The sequence below is a fragment of the Ruditapes philippinarum genome, unplaced genomic scaffold (assembly GCF_026571515.1).
Source record: "Ruditapes philippinarum isolate M1 unplaced genomic scaffold, ASM2657151v2 ctg6226_1_1_1_1, whole genome shotgun sequence".
Taxonomy (NCBI): Eukaryota; Metazoa; Mollusca; class Bivalvia; order Venerida; family Veneridae; genus Ruditapes; species Ruditapes philippinarum.
The window spans coordinates 66757-77051 of record NW_026866934.1 but is presented as its reverse complement, the minus strand read 5'-3'; the positions used below and the strand labels follow the sequence as shown (position 1 = coordinate 77051).

The window sequence follows — 10295 nt, the reverse complement described above, 5'->3', positions numbered from 1 at the left end:
GTCATGTCAATTGATAGCTTCTGGTGAATTTATATAGTTCTCAAATTTATTTATTGTTAGTTTCGCTTAAACCCCGACAGAATGAAGGTGAACAACATTCATTAAATTGCATGTGAACTTAACAGATACATTTTTACTCATCTGAAAGTAGTGTTATTTATCAATGCGCATGGTGACACTGAAAAATTAAAAAAGTCATAAATAAGAATGAATAATTACAAACAAATAATCTCATTTATTTTTACATAATATATTATTTTGTACAAGTTCATGTCGCATTTTTGTTCCGTCATCATATCATGTTTGGCATTAACTCGTAGCCAATCTCTTCTAAGAAGCACCAACTGCCTTTGTTGCAGATGACTTTAGTATCCATCAACATTTGTTTCGGGCTTTTGTGTAGAAATATTTTAAAAAACATTAAGCACATTGTCGATAATGTCTTGTTTACAAATAGCCACCACCAACTGCCTTCAGAAAGGATCCCTCTCTGAATATAAAGATATATTTTAAGACAATTGGCAAAATCTGTCAAAAAGTGAGATCTAACGCAATCTCCATCGTCAAATGTTTATGCGCCACGTCAGTAAATACGTTAAAATTTTCTACAAGCAACTTTGTCTGCTGATTCGCAGCCTCCTGTTTTCTCGTCAAACCATAAACCGTATGGACAGGACTGAATATATGGGCGGAAGTCAAAACAGTTTACGTATTTGCTGCAGTCTGTCGGATGCGGAAAGAGACCGTCTTTTTTGGGACAGTTTATATCCGAGTAGCAAGAAACGAATTCTTTGTAGTTGCACGACTGAGCGATAGGGTCGAATAACATTCCAATTGGACATGGCTCCTGAACTGGTCTTCTGAACAGACAATGATAGAAATATGCGCAGTTTTCAGGGTCTTGGAACAAGATTGATTTTGAAGAGCATTGGATTGGCTCTGGCTCTTTCCTTTGGTACAGCTCTGGAAAATAGATTAAATGACATAGCGTTTTACGTTAGGAATTAAATGTATGAAATTGACTGAAAGTCGTAAGACCATTATTTAAGTACTATATTAATAAGTTTTATATATATGCATGTTTGAAGTAAAGCTTTAGGTCACTGGGAGGAAACAGGGTTCAAAACTGATCGAACATGACTGGTTGAAGGATGAGTATTTTACGGAAAATTTGACAATTTAGACAAAAGTATACAAAATTAGGCTGCTACTTCATCTACCGCATTATTAACAATAAGAAGAATTTTGTATAATATAAAATTATCATTTTTTAGTAACGAAGAATGTTTTTAATGTTAAAATGAAAACATATATTAACAATGTATTGTATGGAATAGAAGTGAGTATTATATGATTGTAAAGTTATATTATTAGTTTCAAAGTTTAAATACATTTGACAGGTTATATGGCCATATATAAACGGTTATTTTGCAAACAACTATTTATAGACGGTCATATAGCCTGTCAAAACATTTATAACGAATTTATAATACAGCAAGCATCTTCTTTTAAGAGACAAAAGAGAGATTTCTTGATAAATTGACAGTAGCCGTGTATATAAAACTACATAAACGTCACGATTATTCAATGAAAAGCGACATTACAAACGTGCAGTTTTACGATTATGTGATAACTCACGTGGAAAACAGTTCAGTGCTGATACGTTGACGTTAGGGTCCATCTCCGAGCAAATGCTGCTTCCTAAGAAAGCCAAGACGCTTGGCAGGCCGTCAATAAAGCGTCCCATTGAGAAAGATTTACAGTAATCGGAACCAATTGCGGCAAATTCTGGTCCAGCTCTTCCTTTGCCGACAGCATAGACGACAACGCCGTCAGATTTAAGTTCTTCTGCTGCCGTTATTACAGATGGGCGCTCATTTTCCTGAACTCTGTTGTATGTGAAAAATACCCCAATCTTTTTAACACCATCTCTAGGCTTTGTCTGAGGCTGACCGGTTGGATTTTGAAACATGTAACGCATCATCCCCAAAGCGGAAGATACGTCATTTCCGCCGTTCAACTGATCAACGAAATTCAAACGCTGAGACATCAGTGTGATTCGCGTGTTCGTCTGCTTCGCTGACTTGAAAGGTTGTGGCCAGCTTATTGGTATGGGTGTCTTTCCATAAAGGATAAGGCCAATATTGACATTGTCATTGTCGAGGCGGAAGTAACTGACTAGATTTATAAGAAATCTCTCGAAAGGGAAGAACTCTTGCCCTGGTATAAGCTCTGAGGCAGGCACGGCTAAAATTATATCAGCTTTGCCCGGGCATTGACCTGCAAAACAAAAAAAATCACATGTTTTTAATGTAAGCAAATTTGTAATGTATGTTAGTCTAATCGTCTACATTTAATAAAATTAGGGTATATTTTGTATATCATAGTTTTCTTTTTTTTTTCGCGAATCCACTGATTATAATTTCAAGCTTATTAACAGGACCAGCTATGCAGCTTGTATTTTATTTTCATTCTTCGAACTATTGCTGCAAATGAATTATTAAATCAAATCTTGTCATGTAAATCGGCAATATGTTCAAATAAAAGTGATAGCTTATATATATAATAAGAATGTATCTTACATAATGCCGATATACAATAAATTTGATAAACAATTTGTCTATACATTTTATCAAACAATTACACATACCTGATACAAACGACAACATCCCCAACAAGGTGCACATTACCGTAAACAACATTGTTTTGTGATAGTTCTCCTGTAATTTATAATTTTATAATAAAATCAATTTGATGATGACGATAATGATAATGTTGTTGTAAATTATAAATATCATTTTTAATGAAAGTGATAATAATGATGATGTGGTTATTCTCTTTTTTTATGATAAGAATGTAGCAGTTGCAAAAGAAGAAGAAGAAGAAGACGAAATAGAAGGAGATAAAGAAAAAAGAAGGAGCAGAAGAAGAAGAAGACAAAAGAATTAGAAGAAAAAAAGAATACAAAAGGAAGAAGAGAAAAAGAAGAATGAGAAGAATAGAAGAAAAAAATATGATGACGTTTATTGAGATTGTAGAAGAAGATTATTACAGTAATCGTGAATGTAATAAAAATGTTCCTGATGTTTTTGTGATTTTCATTGATAACACATATACTTATAATGATGATGATGATAATGATAATGTTGTTGTCATTATTTTTGAGGATGGTGCTGATGACAATGGGTGTTGGTGAAATCGGAGGAGGTGATAATGATAATATTTATAATGAATTTGTTGCTGCTGATGATAATTACGATAATGATGAATGTAAAATAATTATATTTTGCGAATTGAACTTATGAGAATTAGTGAAATGAAATTAAGACGAAATAAATTAACTCTCAATCGTAAAGAACATATTTTTTTACGATCTGCAAGACAACGTTCTTAAATAAAAAGTTGCTCTTATCTTTATTACGTTAAAGGTCCATTTAGTTACAAGTGATATTATCTTAAAGGCACAGTATGCCTCAAATCGAATACATCTATGCTTCTTTATAAAGGGCAAACACGAACGTAATGACCTCTAAATAATGGTCTAAGAGTATGTTCGATGCATTAACGTATATAAATTTTGCTTTTTGCTAAAATTTCAAAAGTGGGAAACACAGAATGTCTTTTAAAGTTCTTTGACAAAAGGTTTACCATTCAAGGTAATTAAATTTTGATCTTTTTAGAACTAAAATAAAATTTTCCAGTTTTGATATGTATAAATTTAGATAAAGAACATTCATAAGAGAAATACTAGCAGTGTAAATTCTGCATTGCCTGTATTGATAAAAATAATGTTACAAAAGTTATACGTATTTTTTTTGAAGATAATCTTAAAAATATCGTCTTTAAAATATCTCTGTTTATCATGAACACATTAAAGTTTATACTATCAAAAACGAAATGAAACATATCATTAAAAAAACATTTCAATTTTCACACCGTGCATTAAAAATGTATAATTTGGCATTTATTTTTAATAAAAGTTTAGATTTAAATTCGAAACTAAAGGTTAAGTAATAAAAGGATCATCTAGGTACAAAATAGATCTGATTTATAGCCGGAAAAACTTCATCAAAACGTGTATAACAAACTTCTAATAACCTTTTACTTCCGCGCCATGCAAAATCAACATGGTGCGTTTGCGACCAGCATGGATCCAGACCAGCCTGCACATCCGCGCAGTCTGATCAGGATCCATGATGTTTGCTATCAGATTTTCTACTTGTAATAGGGTTTGTAAGCGCACAGCTTGGATCCTGATCACACTGCGCGGATGCGCAGGCTGGTCTGGATTCATGCTGGTCGCAAACGCACTGTGTTGGTTTTGTCATGGCGCCGCTCATTAATATGTTTTATAGAAGAAGGGGTCGGTTGATCAGAAATTTTGTAATTGGGTAATCTAATAATGAAACCAAGGAGCCAATTACAACACACTAATTTCGGTCGATTTTAGGTCTTTCGAACTAGAGAAGTATCAGAAAAAAGCGTCAAGCATTGTTTTATAAAAAATGTCACAACTAGGCACTTTTGAAGCTTCTAATGTTTATGCAATTAATAACTAGATGCAGTTTATTTGAGCTTCTATTTTTCTCTGATGCTAAACCAATTTCAAAATAAAACACTGCAAAATATCAAATATTTACGTATTGAAATTGAAAAAAACAACAGTAAAAAATAAGCACAAGGAAACAATATACTCAAATGCGGATTAATACATTAATGTTATTATTCAAAATATAATTTTACTTATTGTGTTTTTAATGCAACATCTAAACTGCTAGTAAACTCGTTTTGATTTACGTTGTACGAACTGTTATATTTGGTGGTTTAAGAGCACATTAATATGATATTTTGCCGATCTAACATTTAAACAATACACATCAAAAATACGAAATATTATAATTGTATAAACTTTAATAAAGTTTTTATATAAGAGTAATATAAATATTTTGAACATATATCGTACAGCATTTTTTATTTGTTTTATTCGGTTATATCTTTGTAACATTTATATATTTCTGATCCTTTGGTTCAAATATTTTCAGTGTCGATGGTTCAATTCCACACAAGCCGGTGCTAGTGGGCACAGAAGAAAAAGTTGCCCTTTTCAATACCACTTTTAACAAACCTAATTTTACAAAGTTTTTTTCATTTAGTTGGTTTTGGTTTCCATTGCTTTCAAGGGATATCGAGGGATATCATTTTTGCCCAAAGCTTTATTTCACAGCTTACAATATTATGTACAGTGACTATGTTTGTCGACATTTCACTTTCCCAAATTAATATCGCTGCCTTGCCAAATCTTTTAACGTAAACATAGCAAACATATCCCTATGCTTTATATTTTCGTTTGCTCGGTTAGAAACCAGTTTTTAAAACTATTTCAATTAGAATTAGTTTTGGACCACTGCAATATATTGGTAACATCCTACAAATATATGCTGTAAAAAGTCAAAGTCCTTCTAATTTAAGCAAGATATGTATCTCTAAATCCTTTATACGTTTAGAGATATAAAGATATTAAACCTACCTCTAAAGTTTAGTGATCTAATTCACAGAATTTAAAATTCCTTTCACAACATTATTTTTTTCTCCCTAGCTTCCATAAAGTTATATTCTTCACATATGAATAGCAGTTTTCTAAAATGAATTGCACTATTTCTGAAAGACTTTTATCAGTCGACAAGAATGCATGCACCAGTTTTTTATTGCCAAAAGATAAAAATAAATCTTCAAAAACGAATCCGGACAAAAAAATGCCGGAACCTTTATCTGAGTAAATGGCGCGTGTTGGAACGACAAGTGACGGGTTTTATCAAATTTACTGCATAAGATGTGCCATACACGTTTGTCAACTACTTAAAATGGCTGTCTTATGTGACGTTTTGACAGGTCCTCTATTGAAGATTTTTAGCGCGCAATATAATTTATTCTTTAAGTATGTAACATATATAAAAACGGCTATATGGAGCACGCAGCTTTTGTTTGAAATGCCAAAACATCATAAAGGATAAAATGTGGCTGACGCCAACATTGTTATCAAAACAAAACTACTATATCTGAAAAAGAGTTCTCTTGAATTCTAATGTCAATAATTTTTACATATGGAAATGTAAACCTTATTAAACTAAAACGTGTTTAAATACTATATACGGTGGTACAGGGCTGACACTTCTTTATTAATCTATTGACCATGGCATAATATCGCGTCCCCATGACATACTCATATAACAAATTTCAAACGAGATTTTAACGCATTCATAAAAAATGATAATCTTGTTCAAACCAGATATTATCCCGTTTCAACGAGCTAGATAATGTAATGCTCATGGCATCTCGGTGCCATCTTTACTATTGCCCTTTTTTGACCTCGTTTTGGAAGGTAGCTGAATTCACTTTTATTTCAAAAGGTGAAATTAACACCTTTTACTGCATTCTAAAATATCAAGTTGTTAAATGCTTTGAGAAAAACGCGATAAATCATTATGTATAAATCTTTAAAGCAGCAACCCATCAAATTTATGCTAATATTTCATGAAGTGTTATAAAAATTCATTACTGTCAAATGTAAAAAAGTAGTTTTAACACACCGAAGACACTAACTCCTTAAATGTGTAAAATTTAAAATAATTATAAATGTTGTCATATTTGTTTTCAATTTCATGATAAACGCTACCTGAATAATTTATATCCACCGTGACCCACATGAATATCTTTGGAAGCTGGCGATTATGTTCAATTTATAAAAAAGAGTGGGATAGTCTTTTTATATGTTTTTATACTTTTATCCTAAACATTTGTCAATATCAAGTATTGTTCAATCGCCATTGTTATAGTCAACCTTATGGGATATACAACTAATGCATCTCAGCATAATAATGAAAATACGAGCATAATGTCACTTTAAACTGTCCGGTCATTATCTCAAAATTTTAACTTTTTAAATTAAAATTTGTTGCCACGAATTAGAAAATGAGTTGTATGAGTTACAATAGTTGTAAAAGAATAAATTCATCAAAATTTGTACTGTTTGGTTTCGATATACATGTATTTTTAAAAACATTAGCAAGCGTTAATCGGCTCTTTGAAACATTAGTTATGAAAATACATCAGTAAATCTTCATTAAAAGTTTAACTATCAAATTCATGTACACAAAACACATAAAAGTTTTAATTTGCTATATGTTACTGTAAAAATAATCAATAAGAAATTGAATAATTTCTAAAGCTTACAATAGTTTAAACTACATTTTATTGATAGTTTAAGAAATAATTGAAACTTTTCACTTGCTAAATATTTATATTCTTATTTTAAAAAAAAAACAACAAAACATTTTAATTTCTAACTTATATATCTGAATAAAACAATAGGTAAATGTTACCATTTAAGAAAATACAATCCAGCAATTAAAACACTATATAATGCTAGTCATTATGCTTTTAATGCGACGTGAATTTGTAATTAAAATTCCCCAGTTATTAATATACGTTCGTATTCTAGTATAAGCTTAACTGTTTAATCTATAAGTATGTACATAAGTATTATAATACCACATACCGTTTGTCGGCTTCCAAGAAAGAAAAAAACGTTAGTCCGCGACGACTGTTTCACACGAAATGAGAGACTTCTTTATGCTTCTCTTAGTCAGTTATATATTATGTCACCTTTGGTCAACTGTTAATGTCCGATGACAATTGCTTTATCACCTTTTCTGTCCAATTAAGACTAATAATTACATATCATAGGGCAATAAAATATCATAACAAGACTGCCCATGCGCGCCGACTTGTCACATGTGTCAGAATATTGTACGACAGATCCAAATTATTTTTTAGGATTATGTTTTATTTTACTTATATATGTTTTACACACACAAAAAATAAAAAAAACCCATCAAACACCTAAGTGATATCAAAATTGTGTGATACTAAGTAAAATATTGTGTAATATTATATCGACAGTATTCCAATAATTACCGAATGACAAATACACAAAATAGCTGTAACATTCGGTTAATGAATTGTAGAGTACAAACAGTTTTCCAACTATTCAGCTGCATATTTGCATATTGTCTTTCCTTTTCTTTTAATTTCTATAAAATTCAAATATTAATTGGTTTCACTGCATCTTAAAAGAATAAATTTATAAATTTTAACGCAAAATCCGCAAGAACAAATTTATTTACTGTAAAGTTTATGCATAAAGCACACACAGGAGCAAAGTACATTGTAAAATAAAAGGAGCACATACAATTCAAAGTTATGAAATAGTTAATTCAGGCCCAAACCTTAAATACTTACACAGTCGTGAGACACGCCGTTAATAAAGACAACAAATTATTACCTGGGAGAGGACATTTTTAAGCTTTATAGCTTTCTGCCCAATCCCAAAATGTACTTTGTAAATATTGTTCACTTGTTAAATGTTTTGTTGAATAAATATGTTTAAACCAAATTATTACATAATCATATAAGGATATTAGAAATTTAGAGGATAAAGAGCTTCGAATGAATTTAATGTAATTGTGATGTGATTTTGACCACTTTCCTGTGAACAACTGTATATTTATTCACAACAAACAAAGTTTATGAAGCGTTATTTATGCAAATACCATTAAACGCTGTCCAAAATCTAAACAATTAAATTTGCGCAAATATCAAATTTATATATGCTTAACACTCGGTCATTAAACCAAAATACATTTTTTTTTACAATTTATTGCATGCATCATCTGTAACTGAGTTCAGTGAACACTAAGGGGAGCGATAGATGATAACGATAATCTTTTATAACTCATACTACACTATGAAATACAAAATATGCACAATTTCAATGCACATCTGTAATAATAATATCAATGCAATCTATGTAATTATTGAGTGAGAAGATGTGGTATCCACTGGCGAAAATCTTTGTTGCTATAAAACGTCAGTATTTAAAACCCTAATTAATGCTTTATAAACAATTTAACTTCTCAACTAGCAATAATCTTCCTCTACAGCTGTATTTCCTGTAGCAACATCACTGTCGTGTGTTGCTGTTATTGGACGAGAATTCCGGGACTCATCTTTCATATCCGTTCCAACAATTTAAATAACCAGGCCATCATATAAAGATGAGGAGAAGTCAGGCGCAACAAAGTCAAGCAATGCACTAACTTTACAAAACACTTATAACACTTCTTGAAAATTATTTTTCTCGTATACCATTCCGAATCGCAATGTACATAACCGTCCTTATGGAGCTCTGTTCTCAGTTAGTATTAGTTTGTTTTTTGCTGTCAAGGGATCTCTTCTGTTCAGATTTTATCGTTATTAATTTATTTACTAAAAGTGTATCAAAATAATTTAGTACTACGACTTCATGTAGTACGTATGAATACAGTTCAGTTTATTTTGGCTAAATCGGCTTGAGAAAATGCCTTTGGATATGACTTGAGCCAGTAACATTTAAATGATTAGTTCTAATTGTAAAATATGTCATTATAAACGTTTGAGTCCTCGTTTATAAATAAGAGACGACTCTTTGAGTAAACGATATAAAATACTAACCTTAAACGTCCATAGTCGTTTATAATAGGCATTGGATGTGCACGGATAAAAAACCATTATGCCTTTTTAGAAAACATAAAAAATAAAATAAAAAATAAACCAAATAAACAGTTTGAGACAGAGCGATGTTTTGCTGCCGATAGACTCACGTTTTGCAGATAAAAATGTTAAAACTGAATATGTTTTCAGCCTTTTTTGTTTACGAAATTATAATGAATTTCAAGTTTTGGCATTTTTTTGTGTATGATTTAATTTGACTATTTTCCTATCATCATAATTATATGCTAACGAAGCACTATAGTATGTAAGTATTGTCGTTGTAAAATATAGGTAAAATTGTCAATTATGAGTTATCATTTCACATACTTCACTATGACATTTATTAGTACTTATCAGTATAATATGCAAATGAGATGACATAGTTTATAATATTATATTTATTAATAATTAAGCAACCTTACTTGACACGGTTATTCCCGAATTAGCTCAGCCTCTCTCGCATGTTTATAATATTAGCCAATTGCTTCAAAGAAGATGATGGCACAATCATGTAACTACCTATTGTCAAGGATAAAGATACATTAGTAATGTGCTAACAATAAATCGAAACACATTTCAAGGAAGTTAGTACAGCAAATGAAATGAAAAAATGACAGATTAGTTGTTGCCCGTCAGAATATATTACCATTATTTTTACTTGATATGTATTACACTTTCTCAAGACATGATTACTTCATTTTCAAATT

The 10295-nt window shown here is 31.0% G+C and overlaps 1 protein-coding gene across 2 annotated transcripts; it reads right to left on the bottom strand.

The window, feature by feature from the left end:
- Positions 1-242: 242 nt before the first annotated feature.
- Positions 243-7743, bottom strand: LOC132734270 (matrilin-4-like). 2 transcript variants are annotated; one of them, XM_060720975.1, is made up of 4 exons: positions 7556-7743; positions 2651-2720; positions 1639-2280; positions 243-963 (listed from the first exon to the last, which is right to left on the bottom strand). In XM_060720975.1, the coding sequence occupies exons 2-4, from the start codon at positions 2700-2702 to the stop codon at positions 596-598; spliced, it is 1062 nt and encodes a 353-aa protein (XP_060576958.1). In that variant the 5' UTR covers positions 2703-2720; positions 7556-7743; the 3' UTR covers positions 243-595. The 2 variants fall into 2 exon arrangements, with proteins under 2 accessions (XP_060576958.1, XP_060576957.1); XM_060720974.1 differs by lacking the exon at positions 7556-7743 and adding an exon at positions 5528-5828.
- Between the last annotated feature and the right edge of the window lie 2552 nt (positions 7744-10295).